Source organism: Nerophis ophidion, linkage group LG11 (genome assembly GCF_033978795.1).
Source record: "Nerophis ophidion isolate RoL-2023_Sa linkage group LG11, RoL_Noph_v1.0, whole genome shotgun sequence".
Classification (NCBI taxonomy): Eukaryota; Metazoa; Chordata; class Actinopteri; order Syngnathiformes; family Syngnathidae; genus Nerophis; species Nerophis ophidion.
The window spans coordinates 13,106,046-13,128,716 of NC_084621.1; the positions used below are offsets into that span (position 1 = coordinate 13,106,046).

General features: G+C 41.7%; 1 protein-coding gene across 5 annotated transcripts in view; it reads left to right on the forward strand.

The window, feature by feature from the left end:
- Positions 1 to 1,392: 1,392 nt before the first annotated feature.
- map7d1a (MAP7 domain containing 1a) overlaps positions 1,393 to 22,671 on the forward strand; it is a 118,436-nt gene continuing 97,157 nt past the window's right edge. The window contains exon 1 of one of the 5 annotated variants that reach the window (XR_009808755.1): positions 1,393 to 1,668. Coding sequence is in view for 4 of the 5 variants with exons in the window: in XM_061915122.1 (XP_061771106.1) it covers positions 1,638 to 1,668 (31 nt within the window). In the remaining variant the exon portion in view is untranslated. The remainder of the gene's footprint in view (positions 1,669 to 22,671) is intronic. The other 4 variants (XM_061915122.1, XM_061915119.1, XM_061915120.1 and 1 more) reach the window with 4 other exon arrangements.

Genomic DNA, 22,671 nt, shown 5'->3' on the forward strand with positions numbered 1-22,671 from the left:
ACTTTAATGAGTAGGACCCTTTTGGATAAGTGTGTTTTCTTTCGGAGTGTCATTGCACAAAAAATAATAGTCAATTAAAATCAATGGTGTTATGAGTTGGTGATCTCAAAAATTTTACTTAAAAATTTTATTGGGTGAAAATATTGCATATTTTGTGTTTTTTTTTCCTCAATAAAAAAGCATGGTTTTTCTTTGACAAAAAAAGCATACAACTTAATTTTTTTCAAAACGTCGTATTGACAGATGGACTTAATGTTGATCTACAGATTTAAAACTTGAATAATAATAAAAATAATAATATTTAATAATTACACGTTTAACATTTTATTTTTACCAAAACCCTTTGGGGTCCCCGGGATCTTTTTTGATCGATTGATTGAAACTTTTATTAGTAGATTGCACAGTACAGTACATATTCCGTACAATTGACCACTAAATGGTAACACCCCAATAAGTTTTTCAACTTGTCCACATTAATCAATTCATGGTAAGGGGTAATGAACCCCCCTGCATTACACAAATGGTCAGTAACTTATTGTATTTTCCAGACCATAGGGCACACCGGATTATAAAGCACATTGCTGGCCCCACTATGGACTGGACTCTCACTATTATGTTAGATCCACTATGGACTGGACTCTCACTATTATGTTAGATCCACTATGGACTGGACTCTCACTATTATGTTAGATCCACTATGGACTGGACTCTCACACTATTATGTTGGATCCACTATGGACTGGACTCTCACTATTATGTTAGATCCACTATGGACTGGATTCTCACTATTATGTTAGATCCACTATGGACTGGATTCTCACTATTATGTTAGATCCACTATGGACTGGGGTCCACGTTAATCAATTCTTGGTAAATGTTCTTGTCAGAAGTGGGATCAAGCCTGAGTGGAGGCCTAAATATATATTTTTTTATACATATATTGTATTGTTATTTTTTATAATAAATGCCCCCGCTTGCTTTGATTATTCAGTGTGCGGCCCTCAGTGGAAAAAGTTTGGACACCCCCGATCTAGAAGTTAGCATCTAAAATGAGCTACTGATGCATGTTGGAGTTCAGCGATAGGAAGAAACCAACATCAAGGGGTATACTTTTTTTTAAATGACACTATAAAAACATGTTTACATGACAACGCTTTGTAAGAGCGATATAAACAGTTGTAAAAAGGACGTTACTTAAAAAAAATTATCACAAATGTGGTCTTGATTTTGTGTATAGTGAAAAATAATGGTATAATTACATGGTTTCCCCCTGCGTGACAATGGAAGAGTCCAACATTGGCAGCGAGAAGCAGCAGCGGCGCAGCATCAGTCTGCAAAGTGCACGCAAACACACAACATTCTCTCTCTCACTCTCACATTTTAGACATTTACATCCTCTTTTATTCACCTACATCTCCCCTGTCAGCACTCTTTCAACCTTCTCTGGACATTTGCGGTCTAGGCTTGTTTGTGTTGGAGACCTCCGGAGAAGCACCGCGGGAAGTGAGTCAAAGTTCCCCCGTCCTGTGTGAGGGATGAGCGGACTGTTGGAGCGCCAGGAGTCGGTGCTCGAATAAACACGAGGACCGACCGCCAGGAAGTTTTTTTGATTTTTTTTTTTATAAATCGCCGCCGAAATGGAGCAAACGGATGTCCCAGCCCCTGCGTGTAAGTCTTTTGCTTTACTTTGTCGGGTCTTCTTCGTGAGATGGTGGCTTTTTAAAATGCTGCTGGACTTCTGCATTGTGCACCTGCTTACTGCAGGGTTGTTGCATGTAGTAGGACACACAACTTGTTGTGTTCTTTAAAATGCTGCTGGACTTCTGCACTTACTGCAGGGTTGTTGCATGTAGTAGGACACACATCTTGTTGTGTTCTTTAAAATGCTGCTGGACTTCTGCATTTTGCACCTACTTACTGCAGGGTTGTTGCATGTAGTAGGACACACAACTTGTTGTGTTCTTTAAAATGCTGCTGGACTTCTGCACTTACTGCAGGGTTGTTGCATGTAGTAGGACACACATCTTGTTGTGTTCTTTAAAATGCTGCTGGACTTCTGCATTGTGCACCTACTTACTGCAGGGTTGTTGCATGTAGTAGGACACACATCTTGTTGTGTTGTTTAAAATGCTGCTGGACTTCTGCACTTACTGGTTTGTTGCATGTAGTAGGACACACATCTTGTTGTGTTGTTTAAAATGCTGCTGGACTTCTGCACTTACTGCAGGGTTGTTGCATGTAGTAGGACACACAACTTGTTGTGTTCTTTAAAATGCTGCTGGACTTCTGCATTGTGCACCTACTTACTGCAGGGTTGTTGCATGTAGTAGGACACACATCTTGTTGTGTTCTTTAAAATGCATCTTGTTGTGTTGTTTAAAATGCTGCTGGACTTCTGCACTTACTGGCTTGTTGCATGTAGTAGGATACACATCTTGTGGTGTTCTTTAAAATGAATCTTGTTGTGTTGTTTAAAATGCTACTGGACTTCTGCATTGTGCACCTACTTACTGCAGGGTTGTTGCATGTAGTAGGACACACAACTTGTTGTGGTCTTTAAAATGCTGCTGGACTTCTGCACTTACTGGCTTGTTGCATGTAGTAGGACACACATCTTGTGGTGTTCTTTAAAATGAATCTTGTTGTGTTGTTTAAAATGCTACTGGACTTCTGCATTGTGCACCTACTTACTGCAGGGTTGTTGCATGTAGTAGGACACACATCTTGTGGTGTTCTTTAAAATGAATCTTGTTGTGTTGTTTAAAATGCTACTGGACTTCTGCATTGTGCACCTACTTACTGCAGGGTTGTTGCATGTAGTAGGACACACATCTTGTTGTGTTGTTTAAAATGCTGCTGGACTTCTGCACTTACTGGCTTGTTGCATGTAGTAGGACACACAACCTGTTGTGGTCTTTAAAATGCTGCTGGACTTCTGCACTTACTGCAGGGTTGTTGCATGTAGTAGGATACACATCTTGTTGTGTTCTTTAAAATGCTGCTGGACTTCTGCACTTACTGGCTTGTTACATGTAGTAGGACACACAACTTGTTGTGTTCTTTAAAATGCTGCTGGACTTCTGCATTGTGCACCTACTTACTGCAGGGTTGTTGCATGTAGTAGGACACACATCTTGTTGTGTTCTTTAAAATGCATCTTGTTGTGTTGTTTAAAATGCTGCTGGACTTCTGCACTTACTGGCTTGTTGCATGTAGTAGGACACACATCTTGTTGTGTTCTTTAAAATGCATCTTGTTGTGTTGTTTAAAATGCTGCTGGACTTCTGCACTTACTGGCTTGTTGCATGTAGTAGGATACACATCTTGTGGTGTTCTTTAAAATGAATCTTGTTGTGTTGTTTAAAATGCTACTGGACTTCTGCATTGTGCACCTACTTACTGCAGGGTTGTTGCATGTAGTAGGACACACATCTTGTTGTGTTGTTTAAAATGCTGCTGGACTTCTGCACTTACTGGCTTGTTGCATGTAGTAGGACACACAACCTGTTGTGGTCTTTAAAATGCTGCTGGACTTCTGCACTTACTGGCTTGTTGCATGTAGTAGGACACACAACCTGTTGTGTTCTTTAAAATGCTGCTGGACTTCTGCACTTACTCAGGGTTGTTGCATGTAGTAGGACACACAACCTGTTGTGGTCTTTAAAATGCTGCTGGACTTCTGCACTTACTGCAGGGTTGTTGCATGTAGTAGGATACACATCTTGTTGTGTTCTTTAAAATGCTGCTGGACTTCTGCACTTACTGGCTTGTTACATGTAGTAGGACACACAACTTGTTGTGTTCTTTAAAATGCTGCTGGACTTCTGCATTGTGCACCTACTTACTGCAGGGTTGTTGCATGTAGTAGGACACACATCTTGTTGTGTTCTTTAAAATGCATCTTGTTGTGTTGTTTAAAATGCTGCTGGACTTCTGCACTTACTGGCTTGTTGCATGTAGTAGGACACACATCTTGTGGTGTTCTTTAAAATGAATCTTGTTGTGTTGTTTAAAATGCTACTGGACTTCTGCATTGTGCACCTACTTACTGCAGGGTTGTTGCATGTAGTAGGACACACATCTTGTTGTGTTGTTTAAAATGCTGCTGGACTTCTGCACTTACTGGCTTGTTGCATGTAGTAGGACACACAACTTGTTGTGGTCTTTAAAATGCTGCTGGACTTCTGCACTTACTGCAGGGTTGTTGCATGTAGTAGGACACACAACTTGTTGTGGTCTTTAAAATGCTGCTGGACTTCTGCACTTACTGCAGGGTTGTTGCATGAAGTAGGACACACATCTTGTTGTGTTCTTTAAAATGCTGCTGGACTTCTGCACTTACTGCAGGGTTGTTGCATGAAGTAGGACACACATCTTGTTGTGTTGGAGAACTTTTAACATTCCACCTTCAAATTTCTCTCCAAATCAATTTGCACTATGAGGTCTAATCTGTCTGTCCCATCCCCCTTCCTTATATTGTGTTGGGCTCCCAACTCCCAGTCTGCTCAAACACATCTTGGCTCCTTGTGCTACCAGAGGACATTTTTGCCCAAATGTGCATAGATTGGAAGCCAACGATGCATCTTATCAGCAGCCAGTGTAGGAGATGCACAGTAAAAAAAAAAATCCCATTTATGCCATCTTTAATGTTGCAAATACAAATTGGACATCTGCTACTAGTAAATATGTATGGAAAGACTCATTTGATTGATTGATTGAAACTTGTATTATTAGATTGCACAGTACAGTACATATTCTGTACAATTGACCACTAAATGGTAACACCCCAATAAGTTTTCAACTTGTTTAAGTCGGGGTCCACGTTAATCAATTCATAAAAAAATAATTTACCATGAATTGTTTAATATGGACCCCAACTTAAACAAGTTGAAAAACTTATTGGGGTGTTACCATTTAGTGGTCAATTGTAGGGAATATGTACTGTACTGTGCAATGTACTAATAAAAGTCTCAATCAATCAATGGTGATCAGAGGTGGGTAGTAACGCGCTACATTTACTCTGTTACATTTACTTGAGTAACTTTTGGGATAAATTGTACTTCTACGAGTAGTTTTTATGCAACATACTTTTACTTGAGTATATTTATAGAGAAGAAACGCTACTTTTACTCCGTTCCATTTATCTACAATCAGCTCGCTACTCGCTACTTTTTTTTTTTTATCGATCTATTAATGTTTGTTTTGGTTTATGACGGAGATTCAAAGTAGAATCTACGCATGCCTGCTTTTCACCAATCACGTGCAGTCACTGGTGACGTTGGACCAATCAAACGGAGCCAGGCGGTCACATGACCCGACTTAAACAAGTTGGAAAACTTATTGGGGTGTTACCATTTAGTGGTCAATTGTACGGAATATGTACTGTACTGTGCAATCTAATAATAAAAGTTTCAATCAATCAATCAAAAGTGTAAAGAAAAAAAGACAGTTTTTATTTCAAACGTACTTCCCGTCAAAAGCCTAAAGACTGATCGCACAGTTCCTGTCTTCACAATAAAAGCGCTGCTCCATCGCGCCTGCGCTAACAAAATAAGAGTCTCCGAAAGCCAGCGCAAACAAGCTAGCAAGCTACGGAGTTTGCCGCCAATTGTATTTCTTGTAAAGTGTATGAAAACGAATATGGAAGCTGGACAAATAAGATGCCAAAAACCAACGACTTTCATGAAGAACTTTTTTTTTCCTTCCATTTGAGAACGTGGACGTTATCAGCACTATACTGTCTGATTCCAATCAATGCAAGTCATCAGAATCAGGTAATACACCAACTTATATTCTTGTCTTCATGAAAGATAGGAATTTATGTGTTAAAAATGCATGTATATTCATTAAAACACCTTTAACATGTCAACAAAAACGGCAAAATAAATAAATATACATTATATACTGTATATATAAATGTATGTATATATATATATATATATATATATATATATATATATGATATGTGTGTGAATATATGATATGTGTGTGTATATATATGTATGTATGAGGTAGATCACCTCGACTTGGTCATTTATTAAGTAATTGATAAACAATGAAAAACTTATTGGGGTGTTACCATTTAGTGGGCAATTGTACAGAATATGTACTGTACTGTACAATCTACTAATACAAGTTTCAATCAATCAATCAATCAATCAATCAATCAAATCAATGAATGCCTACTGAGGTTATGGTGCTGTTAAGTTATTGTGACTCAATGTGCCATTTTTTTATTTTATTTTAATGTACTATTATTTAATATATATTATTGTTTTAGTTGCTTAAGAGATATTCCTGGCTTTGAATTTGCTCATTGCTATTTTTATGTTTTTGTGCATTATTTGTTGCCGTAATAATTAAACAAACAGTTTACTCATCAGTTACTCAGTACTTGAGTAGTTTTTTCACAACATACTTTTTACTTTTACTCAACTAAATATTTGGGTGACTACTCCTTACTTTTACTTGAGTAATAAATCTCTAAAGTAACAGTACTCTTACTTGAGTACAATTTCTGGCTACTCTACCCACCTCTGATGGTGACTCATGATGTGCTTCTCAATTATTGTTCGCCACGCTCCCCTCTTGGATAAAACAAATCATGCTCCACCTAAACTGAAGTACAATGGACACCCTGATATGTATTTATTTAGTTATTAACCAGCGAATTTTCAAACTTTTTATACCAAGTTCCACCTCAGAAAACGTTTGGCTCTCCATGTTAAGTTAAAGTTGAAGTACAAAATGATTGTCACACACACACACGAGGTGTGGCGAAATTATTCTCTGCATTTGACCCCTTGGTGGTGAGGGGAGCAGTGAGCAGCAGCGGCGACCGCGCCCGGGAATCATTTTTGATGATTTAACCCCCAATTCCAACCCTTGATGCTGAGTGCCAAGCAGGGAGGTAACGGGTGATTTGGTATGACTCGGCCGGGGTTTGAACTAACAACCTACCGATCTCAGGGCAGACATTCTAACCACAAGGTCACTGAGTAGCAACATAATGACAAACATTTCAATACCGTAGGGCAGGGGTCGGGAACCTTTTTGGCTGAGAGAGCCAAGAAGCCAAATATTTTCAAATGTATTTCCGTAAGAGCCGTAAAATATTTTTTTTAACCCTGAACACAACTAAACGCGTGCATTTATAAGTAAAACTAACATTTTTAGAGTATAATAGGTCTCTTATTCTTTGTAATAACATTGTTATTCTGAAGCTAACTGTGGAGGGGGCGTGGTGTTGCCAGGACCGGCCTCGAAATCAGCGACAGGTGCGTAGACGGCCCACCTGGGCCTTTTTACCTACTCACCTGTCGCTATGTTATAAGCAGCAGCCAGGAAGAGAGACGGGGTTGGTGCTGGAGCCAGAGCGCGAGCCAGAACGAAAGAGAAAAAGACAATTGCTGGAAAGCAACTGAGAGACTTATTGAAAAATGAAACAATACTGTAACCCTGAAACAGGGTCTCATGTCGGTTCTTGGTGGTCTGAAGAACCCCCAGGAGGGCAAGCCCCACACTAACCAATAATAAATAAATAACTTCTTACCATCAACGCACGATGATGTTTTATATTTTGAACATCATTTTTAACACTGATTACAAGTGGAATCATTCATTATTTATCGTGTTAAGCAAACTCAGCTCAAATTTACCTGAGAGCCGGATGCAGTCATCAAAAGAGCCACATCTGGCTCCTGAGCCATAGGTTCCCTACCCCTGCCGTAGCGTAATAGGCCTAAGTACTCACAAAACACGGGGGAGGTTTTATTTCACTGGTACAGTATGTTTCCGACTATAAGGCGTACTTAAAATCCTTTCATTTTCTCAAAAATCGACATTGAAATAATAACACGTATCTTTAATGTGTGACTGCCATCTACTGTTCACACGTATCATTTCACCATGTGCGAAAATAAAATAGCTCCGAGGTCGGCAAGCGCACCCAAAATGATTCCGCACATTAGGCGCACCGGGTTCTAAGGCCGACTGTCGAGTTTTGTAGTCTTGTCGGCCATGTTTTTAACCATCAATCAATCAATGTTTATTTATATAGCCCCAAATCACAAATGTCTCAAAGGACTGCACAAACCATTACGACTACAACATCCTCGGAAGAACCCACAAAAGGGCAAGGAAAACTCACACCCAGTGGGCAGGGAGAATTCACATCCAGTGGGACGCCAGTGATAATGCGGACTATGAAAAACCTTGGAGAGGACCTCAGATCTTGCCCCAAATTTCACAGGTGTTTGTCAGTCCCTTAAGGCTGCATAACAACATGTGGTGATTCGGCAAAAACAACTAAAAGTTACAGTAGGTTGTTGGTAGAAAGTGTGAGAAATGTTGGGAGATAATATTTGTTTGGAAAAATGTTGACTATTCAGGGTGTTTTTTTTTCCCAGTTCATGACTATGTCTTGACGATGTGCATGTCATTAAAAACTCAGAAAAAACAAACATGGACTGTGGCTTCATTGATCGCCTCTTCTGGGCTAACAAACAGGTTTGCACGGTCCGAGATGAGAACTGCTTGATGGGAAGGTTTTGTGCTGCCCGAAAACCTGCACAGAAAAACCAAAGTTCTGTTTCCTGTGTCCTTTATCGTCGGTTTATGTACAATATATCCGGCGGGTATTTTTTCCCAGGCTATTTTGTCAAGAATTACACATTTTATTAATAAAAAAACTGCCCCGTTATGTAAAAAACTAATTTCTATTGCATTCCATGTCAGGTGGTTCTAATGTAGAGACGTTGATGTTTTGGTGCTGGTGGAGGAACCAAATGTGCAGGAAAAGTTGGCACAAACTGGCTTTTGATAAGAAACATTGTTCTCAGCCTCAAAGATTCTCACCATCAGGGTGGAGTCCGACGCTTCTCTCGCTTGATCTAACGCCAAAACACGCTGACTAAACCCTCCCTTTCCAAACAGGAAGGACGTTTTCCGTTGTCACAGAGCAGTGCTTCTCGGGTCCCCTGGGGATGGGGGCCTGAGAATTTAGGGATGTCCAGTATTAGAGTCTCAGTGTTTAGGGACAGGTGGACGGAGAGGGAAAGGGGCTAGGTGGGTGTAAGGAACGGTGCAATTTGGCCTGTCGCCAATCATCACGACTCCCATCTCACCACAGCCTGGGGGGGGCAATAGACTACAGACTGTGGTGAAGTAGGCCGGCTTCGTCGCGTGAAGAAGCCTACAATTTTTGGTTGTGTTTCCCGGTCCGTATGCAGAGTGGCAATGTCTAATATGTATCTCAATATTGTTTCCGTAAAGTAAAAACACAACAGTCGTAGTTACCTGAGATACTAGGTAAGTCATTATTTTGTCTTAGTAAGTCAATATTTACTTAGTATATATATATATACTATATAATATTTACTTAGTATATATATATATTAGGGCTGGGCAACGATTAAAAATTTTAATCAAAGTTAATCGCACTATTTGTCCGATTAATCGCGATTAACTGCATTGTATACGCAAAGCCCAATAATGAATTCAAAAGTAGTGTGTAGTGCACCTTTATTGGAATATTCTCCCACATGAACAAAAGCGCCAAAACATTTGTTGTGCAAACACAATTTAAATCAGTCCTTGTTAAACAGTAGCAGTTAAATAGCATATTTTATGAAAATCAACTCAAAAAATGTAAATACAAACATTTAAGCTTATTGCCACTGCCAGGGTATTTAAGTTATCCTGTTTTTTATGGAAAATAAATATAATCTACATACAAATCTCTGAGCCACAATCATAACATCTGAACAGGCAATTTCTGAGGTAACAGCAGAATTTTTTTTTTATCAAGGATTTTATGTTTAAAAAAACTATATTATAGGTAGTGGGCTGTTTTAGGGAATTTTTGATCAAATGATCCGTAGTAGCAATATTAATAATGTTGTGTTTATTCTGCGTAGTGCACTTAAAATAATTATGACCATATCTAGGAATTGATATGATGGGAATTTTCCGATTGTTTGCTTGGTGCTGTGATAAACTGAACACATCATATACATGGTACTATATTGTGATGTTATGAGCCAGGGAAAAAAAGAACTACCCTACCCAGCATGCAACAGGAGTGACGAGCATGCGCGGTAGCCCGGTATAGGTTGTGTCGCCATGACGGCATCTTGTATGTTGTGATATGTACGCTCTGAAAGTAAACGTTAAGAACTCAGCCAACACTCCTCGTCTGCATTATTCATAAATAGACAGACAACACATATACTCCGCTGCTTCACAGGCCGCTGGATGTAGCCGGCAAAGTATTCCCATGCTAGCTAGCCGGTCTAGCAAGCACGCGTCATTCAGTCCAAAACGGCCTGATCGATCCACATTCAGAATTGTCTGGCGGTCGTAAGTGATCCCGGAGTGACCACGCTGTAAGCCAGCCATGAAAGTTGCAGAATTGTCCGGTATTTTTTGCCAAATCTTGCATCTTTACCAAGAGCCCCTCGACGCCGGGCGACGCCATCTTGTTAAGAAAAGGCGTTAACAAAATAAAAGCATGTAAACAACATACGCAAATGTGCGATAAAATAATTGTCGGCGTTAATAGATTGATGAGTTAACTCATAATTAATGCATTAATTTGCCCACCCCTAATATATATATATATATATATTTTAGTGTGTGAATGTGAGTGTGAATGTTGTCTGTCTATCTGTGTTGGCCCTGCGATGAGGTGGCGACTTGTCCAGGGTGTACCCTGCCTTCCGCCCGATTGTAGCTGAGATAGGCGCCAGCGCCCTCCGCGACCCCAAAAGGGAATAAGCGGCAGAAAATGGATGGATGTTAAGCATGATGAGTTGAGCATATGTCAGCATGTGGCCCCAATTTTAACTCTTTTTCAAACGCTTATTGCAAACACCTATTTACAGTAAGTCACTAATTTGACTTAGTAAATATTGACTTACTAAGACAAAATAAAGACTAAGGCCCCTCCCACCTCCAAAGACATGCACCTGGGGATAGGCCCCTCCCACCTCCAAAAACATGCACCTGGGGATAGGCCCCTCCCACCTCCAAAGACATGCACCTGGGGATAGGCCCCTCCCACCTCCAAAGACATGCACCTGGGGATAGGTTGATTGGCAACACTAAATGGTCCCTAGTGTGTGAATGTGAGTGTGAATGTTGTCTGTCTATCTGTGTTGGCCCTGTGATGAGGTGGCGACTTGTCCAGGGTGTACCCCGCCTTCCGCCCGATTGTAGGTGGGATAGGCACCAGCGCCCCCCGCCACCCCAAAGGGAATACGCGGTAGAAAAATGGATGGATGGATGGACATGGTGAAATGATAAGTCTGACCAGAAGATGGCAGTCAAACATAAGAGATATGTGTAGACTGCAATACGACTCATGTGAACAACACAAAAATGGTCATGTAGAACATTACACACGGCGCTCAAAAATATATCAAAAGGTTTTAGTACATCTTTGGTAAACTTTGAAGCCACACCGCTTGATGGATTGTACCGCGCTTCAACATAGGAATATTATTATGGTGTGTGTATAAGGTAAGACTTATTACCTGGCGTTTTGTTTTGCAATGTTATGCAAAAGCAACTTTTCTTACATTCTTGTACCTGCTGATCTGTATTTGGGATCTGCATAAGTCCTGAAAATTTGCAGGAATCCGCCTTTGTAGTCCCTGCCTAAGCTTTTTCTTTTTCTCTATCTTCTTGTTATGAGACATTCATCCTCCACTGTTGCCATTTCTAATATAAAGTAGTGTAAAGTTCAAACTTATATATGTCAGTAAACTCGCCATGAAAGCGCTAAAACAAACCGCTGTAGTGAGTTTACATTATTCACCCAAGGAACTTTTGATATTAGAGAGTTCCGGTCGGAAGGTTTTTCACGGGACACATTTGTTGTTGTTTCTGGATGCTGCGCCGTTATTTATTGAAGTAAAGTCTGAATGTTATTAAAACAGTTAGTGCCATCTTTTGACACTTCTTCCACTCCCGTCCTTGCATGCTACACCGCTACAACCAAGATGACGGGGACAAGGTGAGCCACGTAAATAAGACCGCCCACAAAACCGCGCATCCTGAAAAGACTGTCAGAAAGCGACTTAAAGATGATGTGTAAAACATCATCTATGCAACATTTTGACCAAAGAACCACCGTTACATGTTATGTAGGACAGTGTTTTTCAACCTTTTTGAGCCAAGGCACATTTTTTTCATTGAAAAAACGCAGAGGCTCACTACCAGCAGATATTAAAAATTAAACTCAGTTGACAGTAAAAAGTTGTTGTCGCAATTGTTAAATATGACTTTAAAGCATAAGCAAGCGTGCATCACTATAGCTCTTGTCTCAAAGTAGGTGTACTGTCATCACCTGTCACATCACACCCTGACTTATTTGGACTTTTTTGCTGTTTTCTTGTGTGTAGTGTTTTACTTCTTATGTTGCGCTCTCATTTTGGTGGCTTTTCCTGTTTTGTCGGTAATTTCCTGGAGCAATTTCATGTCTTCCTTACACGCTATTCCGCAAATCTGCTTTGTTTTAGCAATCAAGACTATTTAAGTTGTTTTAATCCTTCTTTGTGTGGACATTGTTGATTGTCATGTCATGTTCGGATGTACATTGTCTTTGCTCCACAGTAAGTCTTTGCTGTCGTCCAGCATTCTGATTTTGTTTACTTTGTAGCCAGTTCAGTTTTGGTATCGTTCTGCATAGCCTTCCCCTTTTCTTAAGGGCACTCACCTTTTGTTTATTTTTGGTTTAAGCATTAGATACCTTTTTACCTGCACTTTGCCTCCTGCTGTCGTCTGCATATTGTGATCAGGACAAACCATCGTCACCTTACGAGACGGGTTCCCAACATCTACAAAGCGATAAGCTACCGCCTGCCACCTACTGACATGGAAGAGTATTACACGGTTACACTGCCGAGCTCTAGACAGCACCGACACTCAACAACAACACATCATTTGCAGACTATAATTACTGGTTTGCAAAAAATATTTTTTACCCTAAAAGGTGAAACTACATAATCTTCCACGACACACCAGACTGTATCTCACGGCACAGTGGTTGTAAAACACTGATGTGGACCACATGGAAGTGTTTTACATTTAGAAGAAAAATAAAATATAAACTCCTTAAATGCGCCCTATACTCCGGTGGCAATCAATCAATGTTTATTCATACAACCCTAAATCACAAGTGTCTCAAAGGGCTGCACAAGCCCCAACGACATTCTCGGTTCAGAGCCCACATAAGGTCTCCCCCTCTAGGGGACACCAGATGCAATGGACATTAAGTGGGTCTAACATAACATTGTGAAGGTCCAGTCCATAGTGGATCTAACATAAAAGTGAGAGTCCAGTCCATAGTGGATCTAACATAATAGTGTGCGAGTCGAGTCCATAATGGATCTAACATAATAGTGAGAGTCCAGTCCATAGTGGATCTAACATAATAGTGTGAGTCCAGTCCATAGTGGATCTAACATAATAGTGAGAGTCCAGTCCATAGTGGATCTAACATAATAGTGTGAGTCCAGTCCATAGTGGATCTAACATAATAGTGTGAGAGTCGAGTCCATAGTGGATCTAACATAATAGTGTGAGAGTCCAGTCCATAGTGGATCTAACATAATAGTGAGAGTCCAGTCCATAGTGGATCTAACATAAAAGTGAGAGTCCAGTCCATAGTGGATCTAACATAATAGTGAGAGTCCAGTCCATAGTGGAGCTAACATAATAGTGTGAGAGTCCAGTCCATAGTGGATCAAACATAATAGTGATAGTCCAGTCCATAGTGGATCTAACATAATAGTGTGAGAGTCGAGTCCATAGTGGATCTAACATAATAGTGAGAGTCCAGTCAATCGTGGATCTAACATAATAGTGTGAGTCCAGTCCATAGTGGATCTAACATAATAGTGAGAGTCCAGTCCATAGTGGATCTAACCTAATAGTGAGAGTCCAGTCCATAGTGGATCTAACATAATAGTGTGAGTCCAGTCCATAGTGGATCTGACATAATAGTGTGAGAGTCGAGTCCATAGTGGATCTAACATAATAGTGTGAGAGTCCAGTCCATAGTGGATTTAACATAATAGTGTGAGTCCAGTCCATAGTGGATCTAACATACTAGTGTGAGTCCAGTCCATAGTGGATCTAACATAATAGTGAGAGTCCAGTCCATAGTGGATCTAGCATAATAGTGAGGGTTCAGTCCATAGTGGATCCAACATAATAGTGAGAATCCAATCCATAGTGGATCTAACATAATAGTGAGAGTCCAGTCCATAGTGGATCTAACATAATAGTGTGAGAGTCCAGTCCATAGTGGATTTAACATAATAGTGTGAGAGTCCAGTCCATAGTGGATCCAACATAATAGTGAGAGTCCAGTCCATAGTGGATCTAACATACTAGTGAGAGTCCAGTCCATAGTGGATCTAACATAATATTGTGAAGGTCCAGTGCATAGTGGATCTAACATAATAGTGTGAGAGTCCAGTCCATAGTGGATCTAACATAAGAGTGAGAGTCCAGTCCATAGTGGATCTAACATAATAGTGTGAGAGTCCAGTCCATAGTGGATCTAACATAATAGTGAGAGTCCAGTCCATAGTGGATCTAACATAATAGTGTGAGAGTCCTTTCCATAGTGGATTTAACATAATAGTGTGAGAGTCCAGTCCATAGTGGATCTAACATAATAGTGAGAGTCCAGTCCATAGTGGATCTAGCATAATAGTGTGAGAGTCCAGTCCATAGTGGATCTAACATAAGAGTGAGAGTCCAGTCCATAGTGGATCTAACATAATAGTGTGAGAGTCCAGTCCATAGTGGATCTAACATAATAGTGAGAATCCAGCCCATAGTGGATCTAACATAATAGTGAGAGTCCAGTCCATAGTGGATCTAACATAATAGTGAGAGTCCAGTCCATAGTGGGGCCAGCAATGTGCTTTATAATCCAGTGTGCCCTATGGTCTGGAAAATACAATAAGTTACTGACCATTTGTGTAATGCAGGGGGGTTCATTACCCCTTACCATGAATTGATTAATGTGGACCCCGACTTAAACAAGTTGAAAAACTTATTGGGTTGTTACCATTTAGTGGTCAATTGTACAGAATATGTACTGTACTGTGCAATCTACTAATACAAGTTTCAATCAATCAATCAATTGCTGCTCTAGCTCCCTGGGTAGCTGATATTAAATATCACATTACAGCACAACTAACACACATTTGGCAACACAAAAATAGCAACTTCCCTTAAGCAAGCAGAATGTTTCTGACCTTCTTCTGAAGAACTCAACAGTTTGAAAGCATACAATTCGGACATTCAATTGTACAATCATGACGACGCAGTCACGACTACACCTGCTGGTAGAAGTACAAACCCCGGTTCCATATGAGTTGGGAAATTGTGTTAGATGTAAATATAAACAGAATACAATGATTTGCAAATCCTTTTCAACCCATATTCAGTTGAATATGCTACAAAGACAACATATTTGATGTTCAAACTCATAAACATTTTTTGTTGTTGCAAATAATCATTAACTTTAGATTTTGATGCCAGCAACACGTGACAAAGAAGTTGGGAAAGGTGGCAATTAATACTGATAAAGTTGAGGAATGCTCATCAAACACTTATTTGGAACATCCCACAGGTGTGCAGGCTAATTGGGAACAGGTGGGTGCCATGATTGGGTATAAAAACAGCTTCTCAAAAAATGCTTAGTCTTTCACAAGAAAGGATGGGGCGAGGTACACCCCTTTGTCCACAACTGCGTGAGCAAATAGTCAAAAACAGTTTAAGAACAACGTTTCTCAAAGTACAATTGCAAGAAATTTAGGGATTTCAACATCTACGCTTCATAATATCATCAAAAGGTTGAGAGAATCTTGAGAAATCACTCCACGTAAGCGGCATGGCCGGAAACCAACATTGAATGACCGGGACCTTCTATCCCTCAGACGCCACTGTATCAAAAACCGACATCAATCTCTAAATGATATCACCACACGGGCTCAGAAACACTTCAGAAAACCACTGTCACTAAATACAGTTGGTCGCTACATCTGTAAGTGCAAGTTAAAGCTCTACTAAGCAAAGTGAAAGCCATTTATCAACAACATCCAGAAACGTCGCCGGCTTCTCTGGGCCCGAAATCATCTAAGATGGACTGATGCAAAGTGGAAAAGTGTTCTGTGGTCTGATGAGTCCACATTTCAAATTGTTTTTGGAAATATTCGACATCGTGTCATCCGGACCAAAGGGGAAGCGAACCATCCAGACTGTTATCGACGTGAAGTTGAAAAGCCAGCATGTGTGATGGTATGGGGGTGCATTAGTGCCCAAGGCATGGGTAACTTACACATCTGTGAAGGCACCATTAATGCTGAAAGGTACATACAGGTTTTGGAACAACATATGCTGCCATCTAAGCGTCATCTTTTTCATGTACGCCCCTGCTTATTACAGCAAGACAATGCCAAGCCACATTCAGCACGTGTTACAACAGCGTGGCTTCGTAGTAGAAGAGTGCCGGTACTTTCCTGGCCCGCCTGCAGTCCAGACCTGTCTCCCATGGAAAATGTGTGGCGCATTATGAAGCGTAAAATACGACAGCGGAGACCCCGGACTGTTGAACGACTGAAGCTCTACATAAAACAAGAATGGGAAAGAATTCCACTTTCAAAGCTTCAACAATTAGTTTCCTCAGTTCCCAAACGTTTAATGAGTGTTGTTAAAAGAAAAGATGATGTAACACAGTGGTGAACATGCCCTTTCCCAACTACTTTGGCACGTTTTGCAGCCATGAAATTCTAAGTTAATTATTATTTGCAAAAAAAATAAATAAAGTTTATGAGTTTGAACATCAAATATGTTGTCTTTGTAGCATATTCAACTGAATATGGGTTGAAGATTATTTGCAAATCATTGTATTCTGTTTATATTTACATCTAACACAATTTTCCAACTCATATGGAAACGGGGTTTGTAGTTGACAGATTCAATTTGAAGCTACATTGAGACTACCTCCCATATGAAGTGAGTTTGAGATCCCTGGTGTGACGTTAAGAAACATTGTAGAACAGGGGTGCCCACACTTTTTCTGCAGGCGAGCTACTTTTCAATTGACCAACTCGAGGGGATCTACCTCATTTATATATATCATTTATATTTATTTATTTATGAAAGAGACATTTTTGTAAACAAGTTAAATGTGTTTAATGATAATACAAGCATGTGTAACACATATAGATGTCTTTCTTTCACAAAGACAATAATATAAGTTGGTGTATTACCTGATTCTGATGACTTGCATTGATTGGAATCAGACAGTAATGATGATAACGCCCACATTTTCAAATGGAGGAGAAAAAAAGTTGTCCTTTCTGTACAATACCACATGAAAGTGCTTGGTTTTTGGCATCTAATTCATCCAGCTTCCATACACTTTACAAGAAAAACATTGGCGGCAAATTCCGTAGCTTGCTTGATTGACATTCACGGCACCCGAGGGTCTTGTGAGATGACGCTGGCTGCTGCCAGTTCATTATTATGAAAAAATGACAGAGAGGAGGGCGAGAAACACTTTTTATTTCAACAGACTTTCGCGCCGTCCCTTCCGTCAAAACTCTACAGGCCGACTGCACATTTCCTATCTTCACAATAAAAGCCCTGCTTCATGCTGCCTGCGCTAACAAAATAAGAGTCTCGGAAAGCTGGCGTGCACAAGTGATGTGCACGCCAGCTTTCTGAGGGATCGCTTGTGCACGCCAGTTTTCCGAGACTCTGTATTTAGTTAGCGCAGGCAGCATGAAGCAGGGCTTTTATTGTGAAGATAGGAAATGTGCAGTCGGCCTTTAGAGTTTTGACGGAAGGTACGGCGCGAGAGTCTGTTGAAATTAAAAAGTGTTTCTCGCCTTCCTCTCGGTCATATTTTAATAATAATGATCTTGCAGCAGCCAGCGTCATCTCACAAGACCCTCCGGTACCGTGAATGTCATTTAAGTGACGTCTTGGTGAAGATTGATGATCACTAATTTTTAGGTCTATTTTTTTTAAAAGCCTGGCTGGAGATCGACTGACACACCCCCCGCGGTCGACTGGTAGCTCGCGATCGACGTAATGGGCACCCCTGTTCTAGAAGATATGTACTTTGAATTGTTAATGAGACCTCATAAGCAAGTCCAACATCTACTTTGCCATGCCTCCGGGCGCACATCCCATGAGTTATTAGTCACACTTATTAAACATGTTTGGGAGATAGTCTTCATAATAGTAGCCTGGATGTGAATTAGAACACCACATTAAACAAATGATCTTCTCCTGAGCACTTTTAGTCTTGTTTTCTCTGATAGCTTACAGCAGGGGTGTCAAATCAAATACAGAGTGGGCCAAAATTTAAAAACTGAACAAAGCCGCGGGCCAAAGTTGAAAAAATTAACCTTTGAATATTGAACAAGCAAGGCTTATATAACTTTATAGTGACATGCAAAATCGAGTTTCAAATAATGATAATAATAATAATAATTCAAAAAATAGCAATGGCATATCAAATAAAATATAAATACAAATGTAATGCCTCTTTTCTATTTGCCGCCTTCTGAGGTAAATATCAAAATAAACTTTTTCCACATAATACATTTAAAAATAAAATCACAATAATGAATGCATCAAACGCCTTGTGATGAGGTGGCGACTTGTCCAGTGTGTACAAGCTGAGACGGGCTCCAGCGACCCCGAATGGGACAAGCGGTAGGAAAAACGGATGGATGGATGGAATGAATCGAACATGCTGGCCTTGAAGTAGCCAGAGAAAGTGCATGAATAAAAACGTTAATTATTGCTCAGTTTGCTACACCGAATATGGAACAAGCAACGCTTTTATAACTTAATAGTGCAAAATCAACTTTCAAAAAACAAACGAAAAAACATCAACGGCATATTAAATAAAATGAAAACAAAAACATTTGGTGGTAATGGGGGGATGTATAGTATAGCGTCCCAGAAGAGTTAGTGCTGCAAGGGGTTCTGGGTATTTCTTCTGTTGCGTTTATGTTGCGAATGTTCTCCCGAAATGTGTTTGCCATTCTTGTTTGGTGTGGGTCCACAGTGTGGCGCGTATTTGTAACAGTGTTAAAGTTGTTTATACGGCCACCTTCAGTATGGGTGTTGACCAAGTATGCCTTGCATTCATTTCTGGGCGTAAAAGCCGCATATATTATGTTTGTAGCCGCATATATTATGTAGTACGATAAAGGCAGGGTCCTCAATATTGTAGTCTGGGTGGAAATCAGGAGAAAGGGCTTCACGGTGGCAGAGGGGTTAGTGCGTCTGCCTCACAATACGAAGGTCCTGCAGTCCTGGGTTCAAATCCAGGCTCGGGATCTTTCTGTGTGGAGTTTGCATGTTCTCCCCGTGAATGCGTGGGTTCCCTCCGGGTACTCCGGCTTCCTCCCACTTCCAAAGACATGCACCTGGGGATAGGTTGATTGTCAACACTAAATGGTCCCTAGTGTGTGAATGTTGTCTGTCTATCTGTGTTGGCCCTGCGATGAGGTGGCGACTTGTCCAGGGTGTACCCCGCCTTCCGCCCGATTGTAGCTGAGATAGGCGCCAGCGCCCGCCGCGACCCCGAAAGGGAATAAGCGGTAGGAAATGGATGGATGGATGGAAATCAGGAGAAATTCGGGAGAATGGTTGCCCCTGGGAGATTTTCAGCAGGGGCACTGAAATTCGGGAGTCTTCTGGGAAAATCGGTTCTAATGTTAATTTGATATTGCCTCAAGGGCCAAATTAAATTACACGGCGGGCCAAATTTGGCCCACGGGCCAGAGTTTGACACCCTTGGCTCACAGGCTATGTAATTCTGACCTTTCAATGGCCAACATCTTCTGATTGAACAGATATGAAAGAGGACCCAGAAGGATCTCGGTCATGGATCCATTATGGATTGAACTTTCACAGTATCATGTTAGACCCGCTCGACATCCATTGCTTTCCTCCTCTCCAAGGTTCTCATAGTCATCATTGTCACCGACGTCCCACTGGGTGTGAGTTTTCCTTGCCCTTATGTGGGCCTACCGAGGATGTCGTAGTGGTTTGTGCAGCCCTTTGAGACACTAGTGATTTAGGGCTATATAAGTAAACATTGATTGATTGATTGATGTCGCAGCAACATCTGGTTGGCAGTGCTCTGCTGTCATGATGGAACAACTCTCACGTTGCGACTATGGAATCTTTTTGGAGCAGAATTATACAAATCGCTTGGCGGGTTCAAGTTAAAACAAGATTCCCTCATTTAGTGATTCTTTTGTCAACGTAAACAACACTCAGAACCATCCATCCATCCAAGGTTTTACTTAAATGCACATTTATCCGCACAAAACTTGGCAACCATCTTATTTAAAGTTCTTTAAACCCCCCCACTTGACAGGGTCGCGGGTGGTGCTGGAACCTATCCCAGCTGCACTTACTTCTTTACTGATAATTTACCAAAACAAAGCATATTCAAGTGTTGTTTACATCTAGAGCTGGGCGATGTATTGAATATACTCAATAGACCGTAATATGTCAAGTATGCGGCAAAAGCATTGCTACAAAAAGTAGCAGCACTGTGATGTGAATTATATTTATATAGCACTTTTCTCTAGTGACTCAAAGCGCTTTACATAGTGAAACCCAATATCTAATTTACATATGAGTTGGGAAATTGTGTTAGATGTAAATATAAACAGAATACATCCATCCATCCATCCATCATCTTCCGCTTATCCGAGGTCGGGTCGCGGGGGCAACAGCCTAAGCAGGGAAACCCAGACTTCCTTCTCCCCAGCCACTTCGTCTAGCTCTTCCCGGGGGATCCCGAGGCGTTCCCAGGCCAGCCGGGAGACATAGTCTTCCCAACGTGTCCTGGGTCTTCCCCGTGGCCTCCTACCGGTTGGACGTGCCCTAAACACCTCCCTAGGGAGGCGTTCGGGTGGCATCCTGACCAGATGCCCGAACCACCTTATCTGGCTCCTCTCGATGTGGAGGAGCAGCGGCTTTACTTTGAGTCCCTCCCGGATGGCAGAGCTTCTCACCCTATCTCTAAGGGAGAGACCCACCACACGGCGGAGGAAACTCATTTCGGCCGCTTGTACCCGTGATCTTATCCTTTCGGTCATGACCCAAAGCTCATGACCATAGGTGAGGATGGGAACGTAGATCGACCGGTAAATTGAGAGCCTTGCCTTCCGGCTCAGCTCCTTCTTCACCACAACGGATCGGTACAACGTCCGCATTACTGAAGACGCCGCACCGATCCGCCTGTCGATCTCACGATCCACTCTTCCCCCACTCGTGAACAAGACTCCTAGGTACTTGAACTCCTCCACTTGGGGCAGGGTCTCCTCCCCAACCCGGAGATGGCACTCCACCCTTTTCCGGGCGAGAACCATGGACTCGGACTTGGAGGTGCTGATTCTCATTCCGGTCGCTTCACACTCGGCTGTGAACCGATCCAACGAGAGCTGAAGATCCCGGCCAGATGAAGCCATCAGGACCACATCATCTGCAAAAAGCAGACACCTAATCCTGCGGTTACCAAATCGGATCCCCTCAACGCCTTGACTGCGCCTAGAAATTCTGTCCATAAAAGTTATGAACAGAATCGGTGACAAAGGACAGCCTTGGCGGAGTCAAACCCTCACTGGAAATGTGTTCGACTTACTGCCGGCAATGCGGACCAAGCTCTGGCACTGATCGTACAGAATACAATGATTTGCAAATCCTTTTTCAACCCATATTCAGTTGAATATGCCACAAAGACAACATATTTGATGTTCAAGATGATTAAAAAAATATTAACTTTAGAATTTGATACCAGCAACACGTGACAAAGAAGTTGGGAAAGGTGGCAATAAATACTGATAAAGTTGAGGATGGCTCAACCTCGCCCCATCCTTGGGGCGGCATGGCGTAGTGGGTAGAGCTTTGCCTGAGGGTTGCAGGTTCGCTTCCCACCTATTGACATCCAAAATCGCTGCCGTTGTGTCCTTGGGCAGGACACTTCACCCTTTGCCCCCCGGTGCCGCTCACACTGGTGAATGAATGATTGGTGGTGGTCGGAGGGGCCGTAGGCGCAAACTGGCAGCCACGCTTCCCGTCAGTCTACCCCAGGGCAGCTGTGGCTACTAATGTAGCTTACCACCACCAGGTGTGAATCAATCAATCAATCAATCAATGTTTATTTATATCACCCCAAATCACAAATGTCTCAAAGGACTGCACAAATCATTACGACTACGACATCCTCGGAAGAACCCACAAAAGGGCAAGGAAAACTCACACCCAGTGGGCAGGGAGAATTCACATCCAGTGGGACGCCAGTGACAATGCTGACTATGAGAAACCTTGGAGAGGACCTCAGATGTGGGCAACCCCTCCCCCCCCTCTAGGGGAGCAAAAGCAATGGATGTCGAGCGGGTCCAACATGATACTATGAAAGTTCAATCCATAGTGGCTCCAACACAGCCGCGAGAGTTCAGTTCAAAGCGGATCCAAGACAGCAGCAAGCGTCCCGTCCACAGGAAACCATCCCAAGCGGAGGCGGATCAGCAGCGTAGAGATGTCCCCAATCGATACACAGGCGAGCGGTCCATCCTGGGTCCCGACGAGCGGTCCATCCTGGGTTTC